The sequence below is a fragment of the Notothenia rossii genome, assembly GCF_949606895.1.
Source record: "Notothenia rossii genome assembly, chromosome: 6".
In the NCBI taxonomy this organism is placed as follows: Eukaryota; Metazoa; Chordata; class Actinopteri; order Perciformes; family Nototheniidae; genus Notothenia; species Notothenia rossii.
In genome coordinates this window covers 87310397-87329326 of record NC_136909.1, presented here as the reverse complement: position 1 = coordinate 87329326, position 18930 = coordinate 87310397, and the positions used below count along the sequence as shown (strand labels likewise).

Here is an 18930-nt window from a genome sequence, read left to right as displayed (position 1 = left end):
TCAATCTGTCACTGTCTTCTAGTCAGTCTTCATCAGACTTCACCAGACCCTGAACTTCTCAAGAAAGCCAAGTCTGCTACAAACCAAGCACTAAAGTGACTGAACATTGTATGACCAATTAAAGTGAAAAATGCAATATAGAAATACATGGTTTATACCTGTAATTACTGGGGTTCCATTTCTTCTGATCAACTAATTTGGGCGTGCACATTTGCCACGCGCAAACCAACCTCTTTTGGATTTGGAAAGGTTGGCATGTGTGTAAATGTATATCTAATAACATCATCACAATTGCCACATTGATATGTGTTGAGAAAACGGCGTGCAAAAGTATACAGGTCGTGCTGCAGCTAGATTTTCCTGTCCTCTGTTAGAAGGTGTCGGCGACGGACGTGCGAGGAAGAACGGCTTTCCACAGGCTGTTCCAATTTAACTACTTTATTGAAATCCAGGGTAGTGAATTTTACATGCAACGGTAAGTGGATGGGTGTGGTATCTGTAACATAAAGATAAACAGGTATGAATAAACATGTATTATACAGGGCTAATGACCAGTGACATTGTTACACAGTAAATTAGGTAGATAAAGAAATGGCACAATTAGCTGGCCTATGCTGCCCTCTATTGGCCAAAGGCCGCAACAGAATGGCGATTGAAATTACACGTTATTACATAAAGTAATTAACTATTATAAACAATCACGCATGAACAACATACAGGAATGCTCACAATGAAGTCTCTATAATGACTACAATATAAAGAACACTGCATACATTGGCCTGCATCAACTTGGCGTTACATTGTTCATTATGCAAGGTGAGGGAGCGTGGCTGGTGCGGCCGCACCAAACGGCGGTACTACAATTTCCGTATCAGTACGTGACGTCACTGGGCCCAGAAATACTTTTTCCCATTGACCATACTTTGAAACTTTTTCAGACATTTTATTTATAATTATACACATCTTTTTTATGGATTCAGCAAGAAAAAAGCATACATATAAAACAACGTCACTCATTGTGTCCTTGGTGTGAACTGCTTCAAAGGTTTCAAATTCACATGAGTCTTGTTTGTTTTACATCACATTGGAATAACAGTTGTACCTTACATTTACACAAACAAGCACCTCATGCACTGTGTAAAAGTGTTTAGCACAATGCCTAGGGCTTGAAATAAACCAAAAATCCCAAATTAAATGTTTGTAGCCGTCCCAGGAGTTAGCACTCTATTGATCATCACCCGCAACCGCTATCTGCCCCATTGCAAGGTCTAAACCTAAACCTAAAACCTATTTGTGCTTCTGATTGCCATGTTTTGGATTAGGTTCAACCCCTCCTCGACAAAAAGGAGGTTGCCCTTATCTTATCTTATACACACAGGAATGCTAACAGTTTGTGCTAGCCATTAGCGTTGAAGCCTTTGTCTGAGAGTTGCTTCCATTCAGTTTCTCACTCTCATTGTGCTCTGTAGGGCCATCTGTTGGTGTGTCTGGTTGCAATGAGTGCTGGGTTTTCACTTTAAACACATCCCACTTCTCAGGAAGATGGCCTTTGTTGAAGAGCACAGAAGTCAGGTAGGAGGACAACAAGATGGCAGCAATGGCCGACAACATGGAGATGGTTCTAACTGGAGAGTACTGGACATAAACACCGTCCTCAAGAGTGCATCCTGGGAAGTGTAGGATTGGTGCGATCCCTAGTGATGGGTCTCCACTGAGCAGTCGTAACATTATTCCCAACAACAAGCCCATAACAGCCCCGTAACTGTTGGAGATGCCGACGAAAAGGACGCAGACGAGTTGAGGGAAGAGTATGACGTAGGCGATTTCAGAACTGATGAACCAGAACAATAAGATGCTGCTTTTCAGGAAGGTAAGCGATGAACCAAACACGCCCGCGGCCAACACAGACGCTCGGATCACCCACTGGATCTCCCTCTCCGACGCCTGAAGAAGAAGAGAGGAAAAAAAACACATAAACAGCACATTAATGAGACTGTCATTTCATTTTTTCATTTAATCGTTTATTTGAACCGGGACAATGCACATTGATGAACATTTTAAACAAAATAATGTTTTCTAATGTAAATGAGCCGGATTTGAACTTTGAGTCCATGTCAACATTTATTAAAAAAACACATACTTTTAAAAGACTTAAAATTGTCAAAACTCAAGAAACTGTGTTTCTCAAGGATGGTACAGTGGTGGTATGAATGTGGCTTTCTGTCAAACACCTGGATAGCTCTCTTGAACAGCTGTTCTATGGGTTTCAGGTTTGTGGCACAAGCAAACGACCCGTTTGTAAAACAGTATTCAATGTGGGATAGAATCATGCAGTGGAGGCATGACTTTACAGCATTGACGGTTAAGAAAGGTCTGATTTGTTTAACATGTTGCAAGTTCAATTTAATAGTATTTGATACTTTCTTGATATGTTTCTAAAAAGTCAAGTTCGAGTCCATTATGACTCCAAGATACTTGAACTGGGAGACTAGTTCTATTTCTGCTCCGTTTACTGAACATCATGCATACTGTTTTTTGTACATTTAACTGTAAGCAAATGTTGTTCAGCCAGTGTTGAACTTTCAGATGAGATCATTTCAGTGTTTTTCCCATGTACAAAGATGACCGGCATACATTTGCACATTCAACTCAGGACATACATTAGGCAAGTCATTAATGTACAGAGAAAAGAGTAATGGTCCAAGAATGGAACCTGGTGGAACCCCAACAGGGTTGACAAGGTAGGGGGATTTGGCTCCGTTGACCAAAACACACTGTTTTCTGTTCCATAAGTAAAATATCAATGTATCTGAACAGCAGAAAAATTGAAACGAGTCAGCTTTGTAAGGAGCACTTGGTGGTCAACAGTGTCAAAAGCCTTCCTGAGATCAAGGAAGACAGCACATATGGGCTTGTGTCCAACATACATGTAACCTTTTCCACAAAGACACAGTTAGCTGTCTCAGTGGAGTGGTGAGCACGAAAACCAAACTGCATTGGGTGAGTGGAGCGAAACCTTTGTCTAAATGTTTGGTGATTAGTTTTGACACCCATTTATCATCTACCTTAGAGACTCAGGGGAGCATGCTGATTGTAAAATGTAAATTTGAAGGAATGTGTGTATAACAAAATACATCAGTCATAATCAATACCGGAAACAGACGTAGGCAAGATCCTCAGCTCGGTGATTTGGGTGGTTTAGCCGCAATGCACATGGGATATGGTGTTTATGCGATGTGAAATCCGAAAAAAATAAAATAAAAATTAAATAATACTTTATTCTGCTGAGAAGACTTCTAGACAAACAGGAGAACTGCCGCCAAAACAGAAAACGTGACGTGGATCATAAATATATAAGCAATTAAACAACATCTTACATTTCTTTTCACACAATACGTCTCCGTGCATTATCAACACTAATTCGGCTGACTTTTATATTTGATCCAATCGATAGATAGGCTGTATTTACACCATAACGGTGCACAGCTGATATAAAGGGACACCTAGTGGTTAATTGACATCGAGTTTAAAATACCATCTACAAGCTGATGCTGACAGCCCCGCTCCTGCCGTCCGCTTGCGGCAGACCACACTTCCACGCTCACCGGCAGGCACCGACTGGCCATCGGGAGGACCGGGAGGGTGTGTGTATGTGTGGCGCAAGTGAGAGACCTTACGTGTATTGTTGTTGTTGTTAGCATCTAGTGCTAGCTAGCTGCGCTAACGGATATAAGGAGCTGTTTAAATGAAAACAGAGGCGCGACATTTTGCCGACAACTGCGCCGAGCACTTGACTTGATGCAGGTAGCCAGACAGTGGGACATTGAGGGAAAAGTCAGCACACTCAGCACGGATAGTGCACGCAACATGATTGCAGCGTCCAGGCAGCTCCCGTTCGAGCATATGCCTTGAGTTGCACATAGGTCCAACGATCCCACACACACACACACGCACGCACGCACGCACACACACACACACACACACACACACACACACACACGCACACACACACACACACACACACACACACACACACACACCATTTGTATTGTATTATTGTATGAGAGGTTCTAGGTTGAATTGAGGTGAATATTTGTAATGTTCAGAGGTTGTTGTGTTTAATATTCATGAGAATATTTGTCATTGTTCAAATGATAATAAACATTTGCATAAAGCAGATGTGTCCACTCATATGTTGATAAGAGTATTAAAAACTTGAAAAATATTCCTCTAAGGTACATTTAGAACAGATAAAAAATGTGCGATTAATTTGCGATTAATCGTGATTAACTATTTTAATCGACTGACAGCCCTAATTATTAGATATTAATAGGATCCCTCTAAAGTATATTCATTACTCGTTTTTCTCTACTAATAGTTAGTAGATACAAAATAAAAAAGGAGGGTGCCGGCAGCGGGAACCGGCAGCTGCTGTCTAAACTAAATACTGCCGTGATGATGATGATGATGATGATGATGCCGTGATGAAACGCCGTATCATGGATTATCAATTATCTCTGAAACAGTATGGAGCTCAAAGGCTTTCTCTCTTGCCGGTTATACCACAAGGTGAGTTCCTTTTTATTTCCTGCTTCTTCACACACATGCTCTCCAGTACAGGTTAGCTCCGAGTGTTAGCGATGCTAATGTAAACACCGACCATATTACGTCCAAAACAGTCGGGCATTGTTTCTGATAGCAACGTTTCTGATAGGGCCGTGGGTCCACATTTCAGATATTACGTCATATCAGTCATAAATCTGGATCAGCTCCGTTGTAGCCCCGTTTTTGGAGATATGGGAATGGAGGAAAAGAGAAAGGGTTCTATTTGCTGACGCTGCGTATATGTATAAATAAACCAATAAACGCAATAAACCATATTTTATTTCGTCTTACTGTACAATATATAATTTCACATTCTGTTCTTGTATAATATTCTATTTCATATTTTCAACAAAGTCTCACGGCATTTCGTGTTATAGCCACAAAATTAATCTATTGATTCGTGTTCCCAACACGATTTCCCCATTTTCTTTGTGTCACACAGAACCATTTTAAAACCAACGTAAATAATGACAAATTAGAAGGAAAAAGAGATAAAAAAATATATAGATTTCAGTATTCTGACAGAACGATTTTAGAAGCAATGTATTTCTATTGGTAGTATGTTTCGTGCCTGCACCAAATAATAACAAATTATAAGGAAAAAAATATTTGAAAAAATACAGATGTCAGTATTCTAAGGCTCTGAGCTCCATTTACTTTCCTCACGGACGGCAAACAAAACATTATATTATTTAAAATAAAAGGGTTAGGCTTAGGCTTAGGGTAAGATATTGAGTAAGAAAATGTTTTTATGAACCACACAGCTTCCGGCTTTCCAAGACCCGACTGGACAAAAAGACGTGGTGCAGGCACGAAACATACTACCAATAGAAATACATTGCTTTTAAAATCGTTCTGTGTGACACGAAAAAAATTCGAAAATCGTGTTGGTGAACACAAATCAATAGATTAAATTAATTTCGTGACTATAACACGAAATGCCGTGAGACTGGGTTGTCTATTTACGTTTATACAGACTTCTTGCACTATTTTTTTATATTTTATTTTGTATACATGTTGCATCATTGGAGGAGCTCAGGTCAGAAGAATTTCATTGCCATTTCTACAATGTGGCTTAAATGCATCTGACATTAAAACCTTTGAATCTTGGAATTGTGACTTCATCTTGTTTTTTATCATACAACTCTATAATTCTCCTGTAGCTTTCATTGTAATGTACCACACTAAAAGAACTATTGTTTTTCTTCACCTGGGGTCTCAGGACGTTCTTGTATATGTTGGAGGTGAAGACAGAAGCTGCAGAAAGCAGAAGAGAGTCGAGCGACGACATCGAGGCGGCGGCCACAGCTCCAATACCGATGATGGAGATGAAGGATGGGGTGAGATGTTGGAGGCTGAGCGGCAGAACTAGAGCTGATTCCCCACGTTCATATGGAGACGGAGAACCGTACGAAGTCATGTTCCAGTCTAAAGCATGGACACAGAAGAAGGAGAGACTGAAAAAGGTTCACATTATCTGCGTTATTCTGAGAAAAGCCTACAGGAATGTGGCTTATGTGATGACCTCTCAAATGGCATGTTGCTGAGATTTCCTCTTCACTCAAATGACTTTTTTTCTAGCACATTTGCTAATGCCTGCAGTCCATAAAAATATATAAGTGTTTCTTATTTTAGTTTTTTAACTCTGTGATTCGTCGGTTCTTGTCAGGGTTTGGCAAGAGTGCGGACCCAAAATCAGTAAGAATGTAAACACAAGGCGAGCTTTTAGTAACTTCAAAACTGGCGTAAAAATATAAAAACTGAAGGAACAGTTGAAGTAGAACAAAAGGAAAAGTAGCAAACAAAACTAGAACAAACCCGGAGGACTAGGAGGGAAACAGGAACAGGAAATCAGGAACCAAACCATAGGAAAACGACAGGTGCTTAAAGACATCAGTTTTCACAGGTTCCCTCAGTATTTAGAAACAATTGTTACCTGTGGAGGCAGCAGCTGCCCCAAAAAGTACTGAAGGAATCCCCAAAATAGGCAGGAAGAAAGCCGAAACATAGCAAGTGGTCTTGGCTGTTGATGTGGACGATGCCGACAAAGTCCTCTGATGAAGGCACTGATATCCCAGACTCCCCAGGGCCTTAAAGTCAAAACAGTAAATTGGTTAATGTTTTTTTATTAACGTGAATTGTGTTTGTAATTATCCACTTCCTTACCATTAGTAAAAAATCGTCCATCAGTAGCCAGGACTTTTTCAGCTCTGGTGCTCCTATCCAGGGAGCGTGAAGGGTGTTGTTCATCAGTGTCTGACTAATGTCCGAAACGTGGGGGTTCATCAGAGCAAAGGGAACACAGATCCACTGCAGGGACAGAAAAATATGTAAATAGAAACACACAGAACTTTTAAAGACGCGAAACACAGACAGTTGTTGTACACAAATTATGATTTTGATACACCGAAGTGTATCAAAAGCGGGATCGGTGATGTGGTCCCAATAAAGGGAGTAGCGAGTAGCAAACTCACCAAGCTGATGAATAAGAGGATAAGCTGTACAATATCTGTGTAGGCCACCGAGTAGAGACCCCCCAGCAGAGTGTAGATAATGGCGACGGCAGCAGAGATCCATACGCACACACTGAAGGGAATATCCAGGACCACACTCATGGTTCCTCCTGTCAAACACATTGTATCATGACAATGTTATAAACTGTGTTATTGGACTGTGTTGGTCAGGGATTGGTCATAACAAACACCAGGTTTATAGGCTGAAGATAGGGATCTTTTATTTGTACAATGCAGTTTGTAAATGCTTGTGTTCGGTCACTCTGGCTATATGTTATAGTGTACGTCGTCTGCATAGTGATGGTGCGATGTAGTTGTTTGTTTACCATAAGTAATGCCCATAGAAGCATCTAGTTGAGAAAGAAGAGGTCTCAAAATCTAGCTTTGAGGATGAAATATTTGTCTGATCGTTTGTTCGATGGGAGCCTCCAGCCTCCAAAAATGAAACCTCTTTGTTGGCATAATCTACGACAAAAGCCAGCAGAGATTTTGAGAGATGGACCAGATAAACAACTTCCCCAAACAAGAAATATGCAGGAAATGAAAATGCTTGAGTTGGAGGCAAGCTAAAGAACAGGAGAAGGGTTAGGGTTAGAAAGAAGGCCCTGAGGCAATCCTTGATCTGATAAAAGCCAGGCTCACAAACCTGAGGAGAACTGATTAGGAAACATATGGGTTGGAAAGAGAAGGCATGAGCAGGCTAGATCTGGGACCACTCTAATTATGCCAGAGATCTACTGGAGGAGAAGAAGACAGGGAAGCTTGTGAAAACCACATTGAAAAACAACTTGGCAACAGCAACAAGACGTGCCTCATACTCCAGAACCTGCTTCCCGATTTGACACGGCACCATTCAAGTGGACAGAGAACCAGCAGGCGGTAGAAAAAGCACGATCTGCATCACCTGGACCAAAGGGTGTATAATAATCAAACTTTTGAGAGATTGTTTGAATGATGTGATAGTGTTGGCAGATCTCACGTGGCTGGGGAGGGAGTTCCAGAGTGAGGGGGAGGCTACTGCGAAGGCCCTGTCACCCCAGGCCCAGAGCTTTTTCCTTATGGGCTGCAGTAAATTAGCTTCAGCAGACCTGAGGCGACGGGCGGGGGTGTGTCGTTGGATGAGGTCACAGAGGTATCAATCAATCAATCAATCAATGTTTATTTATATAGCCCAATATCACAAATGTTACATTTGTCTCAGTGGACTTCACAGTTTGTACAGAATATCAGTATGACAATACGACACCCTCTGTCCTTAGACCCTCTGTCCTTAGACCCTCACATCGTACAAGGAAAAACTTCCAGAGAAAACCCACAGTTTAAAGGGGAACATGGGAGAAACCTCAGGGAGAGCAACAGAGGAGGGATCCCTCTCCCAGGACGGACAGACGTGCAATAGATGCCGTGTGTAAATTGAAAAGATAATACATTTGCAACATAGGTAGTCCAAATGTTTGGAAATGCATGTGTGTATAATAAGAAGATGAATCCACGAGGATATCCATCCAGGACTTATGATCCAGGACCACAGCCACGACTCAAGATCCAGGACTCGCGATCCATGACACAGGACCGCAGGATCATCCATGACTCCGGATCCCGTCGTATATAGACACCAAAAAGAAAGAAATTTGGGGAAGCTGGGTTAATCGGAACATGAGAGTACACAGGTATAGACAGAGAGAAGGAAGAAGTAAGATGTCCCCCGACAAACTATGCCTATATCAGCAAAACTAGGGGCTGAATCTAATCAGCCCTAACTATAAGCTTTATCAAAAAGGAAGGTCTTAAGCGCACTCTTAAAAACGGATAGGGTGTCTGCCGTCCGAACACAAACTGGAAGCTGATTCCACAAAAGTGGAGCTTGATAAGAAAAGGCTCTGGCTCCCATTGTACTTTTAGAGACTCTAGGAACAACCAACAACCTTGCATTCTTGGAACGCAATGCCCTAGTAGGACAATAGGGTATAATGAGTTATTTAAGGTAAGATGGCGCCAGCCCATTAAGGGCTTTGTAGGCGAGAAGAAGAATTTTAAATTCTATCCTGTGTTCTATAGGGAGCCAGTGTAAGGCAGCCAGAACAGGAGTAATGTGGTCCCTTTTCCTAACTTAGTACACGAGCTGCAGCATTTTGAATCAGCTGAAGCGACTTGACTGACTTCTTGGTACACCCTGATAATAAGGAGTTACAATAATCCAGCCTTGAAGTAACAAATGCATGGACTAGTTTCTCTGCATCGTTTTGAGGCAAGATATGCCTGATTTTTGCAATGTTACGTAGATGGAAGTAGGCGGTCCTTGAAATTGATTTTATGTGGGTGTTAAAGGATAAATCCTGATCAAATATAACACCAAGATTCCTTACAGTCTCACTGGAGGCCAAATTAATGCCATCCATCGTTAATATATCTTTAGATAATTTGTTTCGTAGATTCTTCGGGCCAAGTACAATAACTTCAGTTTTGGTCGTGTTTAACATCAAAACATTTAAGGTCATCCACGTTTTTAAGTCCTTGAGGCAGTCTTGAATTTTATTTTGTTGATTAATTTCATCAGGCTTGATTGATAAATATAGTTGAGTATCATCCGCATAACAATGAAAGTTTACAGAATGATTCCTTATAATATTGCCTAACGGAAGCATATATAGGGTGAACAAAATAGGTCCAAGCACTGAGCCCTGTGGCACTCCATGGCTAACTTTGGTTTGCATGGAAGATTCATCGTTGACACGTACAAACTGAGAGCGTTCAGATAGATAGGACCTAAACCAGCCTAAAGCAGTTCCTTGTATGCCAACTAAGTGCTCTAGTCTTTGCAATAGGATATCATGGTCGATAGTATCAAATGCAGCACTAAGATCGAGCAAGACAAGAATAGAGACAAGTCCCTTGTCAGAGGCTATTAGAATGTCATTTGTGACTTTAACCAGAGCTGTCTCTGTGCTATGTTGTGTTCAGGTAGGGGGGGGCAAGGTTGTTGAGGGCTTTGTAAGTCAAAAGTAATATTTGAAAGTCAATGCGGTGTTTGATGGGGAGCCAGTGGAGGTCATGGAGGATAGGGGTGATGTGGTCGGAGCGTCGGGTGGAGGTGAGCAAGTGGGCAGCTGAGTTTTGGACATATTGACGTTTTTTTAGTATGAATGCAGGTGATCCAAAAATAATGTTGTTGCATTAATCCAGTCGGCATGTTATAAAGGCATGGATCAGAGTTTCAGCAGCGATCGATGAGAGGGAGGGTCTGATGCAGGCGATGTCCTTTAAATGGAAGAAAGCGTTTTTTGTGACCTGGTTGACGTGAGGGAGGAAAGTGAGGGTGGGATCGAGGATGATGCCAAGGTTACGGATGTGAGTGGAGGGGTTGACAATGCAGCCGTCGATGGTAAGTGAAAAAATCCTGGGTTGAGCGGGTAGGTGAGTTTGGGCCGATGATTATGAGTTTCGATTTTTCACAGTTGAGTTTTAGAAAATTGTTTTGCATCCAAATTTGAATGTCAGTAAGGCAGGTGCTGAGCTGGGAGTGTGTCGTTGGAGACATATATTTTGTTGATAGGTAGAGCTGTGTGTCATCAGCATAACAGTTGAACTGGAGTTGGTGCTGACGGAGGATTTGTCCAATTGAGAGGATATAGATAATGAACAGAAGGGGACGAAGTACAGAACCCTGAGGGACGCCATGATTGAAAGGGGCTGTGGGGGATTTCGAGTTGTTAATGGAGATTAATTGATGTCTAAGAATATAAGATATAGGAACTGCCTCATGGTGCTGAAGCTACTCTGGAGACTACGGAGAAGACTGAAAGAGCGCCGTAACACTAGGATGGGTCAAATGCAGAGAAACGGTTTCATTACATAGTACCTGTACTACGGAATGACAATAAATGTAATCTTCATCTGGGCAAGGATTGGATTCTGTCAAATTATGAAAGGGGCTACGAATGACAAATCTCCTTCTCTGATGGGGAGAAGACTCTAATACTGGCAGAGCAGTCTGTGCAAATTATTGGGAGGATGTTTACTGCCGATATTTCAGACAAAAAACATGTCTTCCTCTTTTGTGGCAGAGCAAAGCCACTTCCCGGAAATTCAAGATCCGGTGCTACCAGTTCACTTTGTACCGACGCCTGATTTTTTTAAACGTTGCAAGAAATCTTTAACAACAGCACTGGACATAGAATCAAAAGCCAAGAACCACATCCTCAAATAGCTAGAACTTCCTCTTGGATGCTCCAGTGTGTTTGAAAGAAACACACTCAACGTATCGCTAAAACCTTTGTTTGTGTGTGTGTGTATACAAACAGAGAGAAAAATGTATATACCATACCTAAACCAATTAGTATGGCGGGTAACCAGACAATATCCAAACCAATTGAAGCCAGGGACAGTGCAGCAGTTACTACTTTTCCATACTTGTCATTGAAGGGGTCCAGCAACGTCACACAGTTTCTGTCTCTCATCGGCTTTACAAACACCAAGCCACCTTAAAATAAAGAGGACAGAAAAAAATCACAATTAAAGAAACAAAATATAAACATTTTCTTAGGCTGCGTTTGAAATCACCTACTAAATATTAATCAAACTGAATATGAGGTGTGAAAGAAAACCCAAGATGTATAATACCTTTAAATACTTTTTTTTAAAAACAATTTATATCTGTAAAAACTCTTTGGAAAAGAGAAATTACATTTTTATTAAATAGTGATATTTTCTTTTACATATCTACATTTTTTACCTATTTAATATTATCTGGCTACATTTGTTTTTTCGGTCAGATGTAATATCAAACTTACAAATAATAAAAGATGAGCTGTATGCCAACAGCATCAGGATTGCCCAGGTTAGACCCATAGATGGCAGGTACACCATCTCAGCTGTTCCAACAATGAAGCCTCCTCCGACCCAGGTAGCTATGGGAGAGATTAACACACAACAATTCAATTCGTGGACAAACAACAGTTTTCTAGTTAAATAAATCAAACTAAGTGACAATGCTTTTACATTATGCCCACATGAATGAATGTGTGGAATAATGGTGCCTTTCTTTCAAGGTTCAGTACTCTGCCCCCTCCTCTTCATCATCTACATCCTCCCCCTTGGTCAGATTCTCCGCCACTACAACCTGGACTTTCACTGTTACGCCGACGACACCCAGATTTACCTCAGCACCAAATCCCCCCACAAGCCCCCCCCCTCACCCACATCGACTCCTGTCTGACTGCAATACAATTCTCAATGCAACACAACTTCCTCAAACTCAACAGCAATAAAACTGAACTCCTCCTCATCGGCTCCAAATCCACCCTCAGCAAAACCCCCAACCTGACACTCACCATCGATGAAACCCCTGTTTCCCCCTCCACCCAGGCACGCAACCTCTGCGTAATCTTTGACCCCACCCTTTCCCTCGAGCCCCACACCGCCAAGTAGTTAAAACATAATTTTTCCACTTCCGCGATATTGCAAAACTCCGTCCCTCTCTCACCTGCCCTGTTTAATTCCAGTGTTCCTCCTCACCTGTCATTGTGAAGATCCCCACCACCAAGCTAATGCTCCGGTTTCCCAGCAGAGCCATATCCATCCCAGTGGCTGCACTTCTCTTCTCTTCCCTTTTGGACTTGAAAGAAGCCCAGATGCCGGTCCCAAGAACCAGCAGGTAGAAAATCACCATGGCTACCAGTCCTGGGATGTTAACAGCCATGATAGATGCTGACTGACGTCTGGCTGACTGAGTGAAGTAAATCAAGAAGACAAACTGCTTAAATTAAAACCTTTCAAACTTCAAAGTACATAAATGCCCTCTGGTAAAATGCCTGAGCAAAGTTTAATACTTAAGACACACCCATAACGAAAAGCACAAAGCAAAACACATCACAAGGAACGCCTTCATCTTTGTTGGGGTCTACTTTGGTTCTTCTGTTGACAAAAAGGATAGCGAGTGCAAGAGGCTGCCAGCAAGTAACAAACGTGGAGCTGAAATGACTGGTTTGCTGTCATGTCTGCTGCATGTGGACATGAGGCTAATCCTAACCCTTTTAACACATGTCTTACTGCCAAGTCATGTATTTTGAAACATGCTTTGGATTATCACTTTCTATGAAAAATTATATTTTGAGAAGAAGAATAAGAAGAAGCTTTAGTTATCCCCCTAGGGGTTTTTACATACATCGTTTTAACCACAGAGTACACAGGTATGTTGAACAAATGCAGGCTGGTTGGGGGTTCGGTGCCTTGCTCAAGGGCACATCGGCAGGGACTAGGAGGCGAACTAGCACCTATCCAGCTACCAGTCCATACTCCCTTCATATTATCTTTCACTAATAACCCTTTTCCACTGAAAGGAGGTACACTTGTGCTGGTGCCAGTTTGATAGCAAGTGGTTGATCTTTGCAAACCAGTCAACCTTTTTTCCAACACCCAGATCCCGAGTCCATCCACGTCAGGACGCCACTTTCTTTTTCCAGCATCACCAGAATGATCCTTCACAACAGCAACAGCAACAGCAACAACAACAATAACAACAACAAGGAGGAAGGAGTCGTGTTCCTGTTGCTGTTATTCTCCAGATTTAATTGAAAACCACTTCTGCAACCTGCAACCAATTCAACGTACCCTTTTCCAACTCAAGAGCAAATTAAATACTTGGAAACTTTTTCAGACATTTTATTTATAATTATACACATATTTTTTATGGATTCAGCAAGAAAAAAGCATACATATAAAACAACGTCACTCATTGTGTCCTTGGTGTGAACTACTTCAAAGGTTTCAAATTCACATGAGTCTTGTTTGTTTTACATCAGATTGGAATAACAGTTGTACCTTACATTTACACAAACAAGCACCTCATGCACTGTGTAAAAGTGTTTAGCACAATGCCTAGGGCTTGAAATAAACCAAAAATCCCAAATTAAATGTTTGTAGCCGTCCCAGGAGTTAACACTATATTGATCATCACCCGCAACCGCTATCTGCCCCATTGCAAGGTCTAAACCTAAACCTAAATACTATTTGTGCTTCTGATTGCCATGTTTTGGATTAGGTTCAACCCCTCCTCGACAAAAAGGAGGTTGCCCTTATCTTATCTTATCCAGGGTTGCCAACTCTCACGCATCTGGCGTGTGACACACGCTTTCACTCTCAATCTCACGCTCTCACGCTGCCCAAACTATTCTCACGCCAAAAACAAGAAAACCGAAGACTAGAAACGGTTTTGAAAATGTTTGTCACGTAGTGAATAGAACATCTTTGATAATGTCTTCTGGCCAATCAGAATCACGATAACGGCGTGGTGTTGTTGCAGGAAGTCCTAACGGAGAATACCTTTGGTGCATCTCTATATACATCGGTACAACATTACGTGTTGATTTCTATCAACACGTAATGAAATCAGACCCCACGGTTTGATGATTGATAGGTGTGCGGGCTGTCTTTCATTTTGACACACAGAACAATGGGGGCTATCCACCCTTATCCACAATGTAAAGTCATTCACACAGTCTCTTCCCTCTTCTCTCTGTGAGGAGCAGCAGGTTCAGCTTTCAGAACAAAGTAACAACAAACTAAAATGTCATTCATTTTTTTAAATATGTCGTGGAGTAATAGATTTATTTATTTTTCTTCTCAAGAGAGTACCAGAATTTGTATTTTATGTCAGTATTTCAAAAAATCTCCTGGTGGAGCCCCCCAGACCCCCCTGCAGGGGTTGGGTTTTCAGCATGTCAACTCTTTCACTTGTGGGGAAATTGCAGGATTGGCTCCAGGTCGCCCTTTTTATTTACTACAAGACAAATGTGCCTTTTTATTTCCTACAGTTCAATTTGGATTGAGACAGGGAAATAATCTAAACCTCACGCGTGGCGTTTCACTGTCAAGGGGAGCGTGTATGTAATTACATTGCAAATACTGACTTGAACCCCACCACTGTATGAGTTAGCCCTACCATAGATTACCCAACACAAATACTCTGGAGCTGCCACTGCCGACCCGTATTGCGCATGCGCAGATCTAAGATCCAGTAGAAATGCTAAAAAAGTAAAAGTCTGCTGCTTATTGTTCTACTCGGCCAAAATAGAGTCAAAGAGTATTTGAGAGTGAGAGTGTGTTAATTAATATTTTTGGCAGTTTGGAGTAAGTAAGTAGATTTGTGTGTGTGCGTGTGTGTTTCATGTATAGGCCTCTCACGATAATTAATTTTGTTGGATACATTTTCCCAGAAATTATTGCAATAAACGATAATATTGTCGGCACCGTTGTATGGCCATTTTAGACCACTGACATCATGATAATATATAATAATAATTCAAGTACATCCTTTCAAACTGCTAGTCACATCCTCATGTAAATGGCAATTTATCGAGTTCATTTTTATTTATCGTACGATAAGTCAATTAATTACTTATCGCGACAGGCACACAATAAAACAGTGGAAACAAACATGTGTTTGACTTTAATTAGTGAATGAAACTGAGTGCCCTTTATAGTCTGTGTCCAATATTATGTATTTGTATATATTGTATATCCTATATATATGCTAAGGTCCTGCTGCTGACACCATAGCAGTCATTTACTGCGAATATGGGTAATTAAACCCATGATTTCAAAATCTCACTCCAGCCAGGTACCCAAAGTTGGCAACCCTGTCTTATACACACAGGAATGCTAACAGTTTGTGCTAGCCATTAGCGTTGAAGCCTTTGTCTGAGAGTTGCTTCCATTCAGTTTCTCACTCTCATTGTGCTCTGTAGGGCCATCTGTTGGTGTGTCTGGTTGCAATGAGTGCTGGGTTTTCACTTTAAACACATCCCACTTCTCAGGAAGATGGCCTTTGGTGAAGAGCACAGAAGTCAGGTAGGAGGACAATGGCCGACAACATGGAGATGGTTCTAACTGGAGAGTACTGGACATAAACACCGTTCTCAAGAGTGCATCCTGGGAAGTGTAGGATTGGTGCGATCCCTAGTGATGGGTCCATGTCAACATTTATAAGAATAACACATACTTTTAAAAGACTTAAAATTGTCAAAACTCAAGAAACTGTGTTTTTCAAGGATGGTACAGAGGTGGTATGAATGTGGCTTTCTGTCAAACACCTGGATAGCTCTCTTGAACAGCGGTTCTATGGGTTTCAGGTTTGTGGCACAAGCAAACGACCCGTTTGTAAAACAGTATTCAATGTGGGATAGAATCATACAGTGGAGGTGTGACTTTGCAGCATTGACGGTTAAGAAAGGTCTCATTTGTTTAACATGTTGCAAGTTCAATTTAATGGTATTTGATACTTTCTTGATATGTTTCTTAAAAGTCAAGTTTGAGTCCATTATGACTCCAAGATACTTGAACTGGGAGACTAGTTCTATTTCTGCTCCGTTTACTGAACATCATGCATACTGTTTTTTGTACATTTAACTGTAAGCAAATGTTGTTCAGCCAGTGTTGAACTTTCAGATGAGATCATTTCAGTGTTTTTCCCATGTACAAAGATGACCGCATCATCGGCATACATTTGCACATTCAACTCAGGACATACATTAGGCAAGTCATTAATGTACAGAGAAAACAGTAATGGTCCAAGAATGGAACCTTGTGGAACCCCAACAGGGTTGACAAGGTAGGGGGATTTGGCTCCGTTGACCAAAACACACTGTTTTCTGTTCCATAAGTAAAATATCAATGTATCTGAACTGCAGATAAATTGAAACGAGTCAGCTTTGTAAGGAGCACTTGGTGGTCAACAGTGTCAAAAGCCTTCCTGAGATCAAGGAAGACAGCACATATGGGCTTGTGTCCAACATACATGTAACCTTTTCCACAAAGACACAGTTAGCTGTCTCAGTGGAGTGGTGAGCACGAAAACCAAACTGCATTCATTTTCTATAAGGTAAATATTACCCACTGGCGCTGATGGGTATAAATGGCAATTTTTTTTGGCCCATTTTTTCAATCTGACTTCATATTGACAATTATTAACTACAGAGGGCGCTACATAACAGACTTTCAGGAAAAGTCCCGGAGTGGGAGACTTGAATATTTTATTGAAAAAAAGTTACATACGATCAAGAAACAGCTGCGGATAAAATGTACCCGTAGGCGGTTCTAATGTTAAAGGGTCGGACCCAGAATCAGCACAAGTAACAGGGCTGAAATAGAGGGGTATGATGCATGACTAGAATGGGTGATCTGTTGGTATTTTCAAAAACACTTCAGAGACATGTTTTGTATAGATATGGCCCGATAATATATTGTTCAAATATAGCATATTAGCTTTAAAAGAGGTTTGAGAATCATTAATGAATAACTCTGGCATGATGCACAGTAAGAATGGTCTTACTTTTCCAACAAATTATCTGAATGGTTTTCTAGTTAAATAAATCAAACTAAGTAACAATGCTTTTACATTGTGTCCAAATGAATGAATTTGTGGAATAATGTTGTCTTTCTTGCATTTCTTAACCCTTTTCTTTTAGACAAAACAACGTCAAGGGTATCATTGCTTTCACATTCCTCATGACCATAGCCTTCAGCCACTTATCAAACTCACATTCTTCATACTGTAGCTCGTATTTCAACAGGCTTTTTTTTGGGTTGTTTGTGTAGGAACTCAACTATAGCAAAATGCAGAATATTTGTATTAACAGACCTATAAATACATCTGCTTGATTAAAACGGTGTCCATTGTTTTGCATCCAGGTCACATGACACCTATAGAACTTTAACAGAACTATCAAAATATTTATACATGCCTGTTTAATTCCAGTTTTCCTCCTCACCTGTCATTGTGAAGATCCCCACCACTAAGCTAATGCTCCGGTTTCCCAGCAGAGCCATATCCATCCCAGTGGCTGCACTTCTCTTCTCTTCCCTTTTGGACTTGAAAGAAGCCCAGATGCCGGTCCCAAGAACCAGCAGGTAGAAAATCACCATGGCTACCAGTCCTGGGATGTTAACAGCCATGATAGATGCTGACTGACTCCCGACTAGCTGACGTTTGACTGGTTATAGAGTTGGTCTCTGTTGTTGGAAAGAGGGAGGACATTCCAGGTAAAAAGCAAGACATACAGAAACCTGCTCCACTGGAAACCCCTTGCTCAAGGCCGAGGTTCAAGGTTTGTCATATGAACATAGCTACAGTGTAGCTATAGAGAGTCTATTATGGAAGTTATTGGAATATGATATATTAGATACATAATTTCTAAGTAGCAGCCAGATGGATGTTATGGATGCTGTTTCAACAGTTCAGGTGTTTAACAGTCTTACTGCCTGTGGGATGAAACTGTCCCTGAGTCTGGATACCTGAATTGCAGTAGATGCATAAATGAGCATTGGCAGGATTCTTTGTCCTGAAGGTCACCATACTAAAACCTTTCACTGAACACACAAAACAACAGAGATAAAGTCAATAACTAAGTAAGCATGTAATCATTCTGCTTCATTTGTATTATTGTTAAATAGTTTAAAACACTGGCTTTTTACAGCTTCTTTCATTCTTCGAAAACCAGTTGTTTCACATTTCTAAAACACTAGATGGTAGCTGTTACAACCCTGGGTCGTTATGTCATTTGTGTGCAGATATTTCTTCCTCCTCCTGTGTCTGTGTGGCTGCGTGTGAGTAAGCAGGTGGTGCCCGGTAGCTGATTGGCTGCCCTCGACAGGCTGATTGGTCCACCTGAGGAGACGGGAGCGTTTAAGCTGCAGCAGTGCAGTTCCTCGGCCGTCTTACTCGACTTCTCCTACTCCCAACACTGTTGCGTATATGTATATATATCTGTCCTGTTGTGCTGTGGGTGCACTTATATACCGTACACCGGTCATCTTG

General features: G+C 41.2%; 1 protein-coding gene across 1 annotated transcript; it reads right to left on the bottom strand.

Moving 5' to 3' along the window:
- Positions 1 to 457: 457 nt before the first annotated feature.
- LOC307044238 (high-affinity choline transporter 1-like) lies at positions 458 to 18063 on the bottom strand. The gene is made up of 9 exons (XM_079689322.1): positions 17885 to 18063; positions 12633 to 12843; positions 11909 to 12025; positions 11443 to 11598; positions 7080 to 7228; positions 6772 to 6915; positions 6542 to 6695; positions 5816 to 6033; positions 458 to 1944 (listed from the first exon to the last, which is right to left on the bottom strand). The coding sequence occupies exons 2-9, from the start codon at positions 12814 to 12816 to the stop codon at positions 1384 to 1386; spliced, it is 1683 nt and encodes a 560-aa protein (XP_079545448.1). The 5' UTR covers positions 12817 to 12843; positions 17885 to 18063; the 3' UTR covers positions 458 to 1383.
- Between the last annotated feature and the right edge of the window lie 867 nt (positions 18064 to 18930).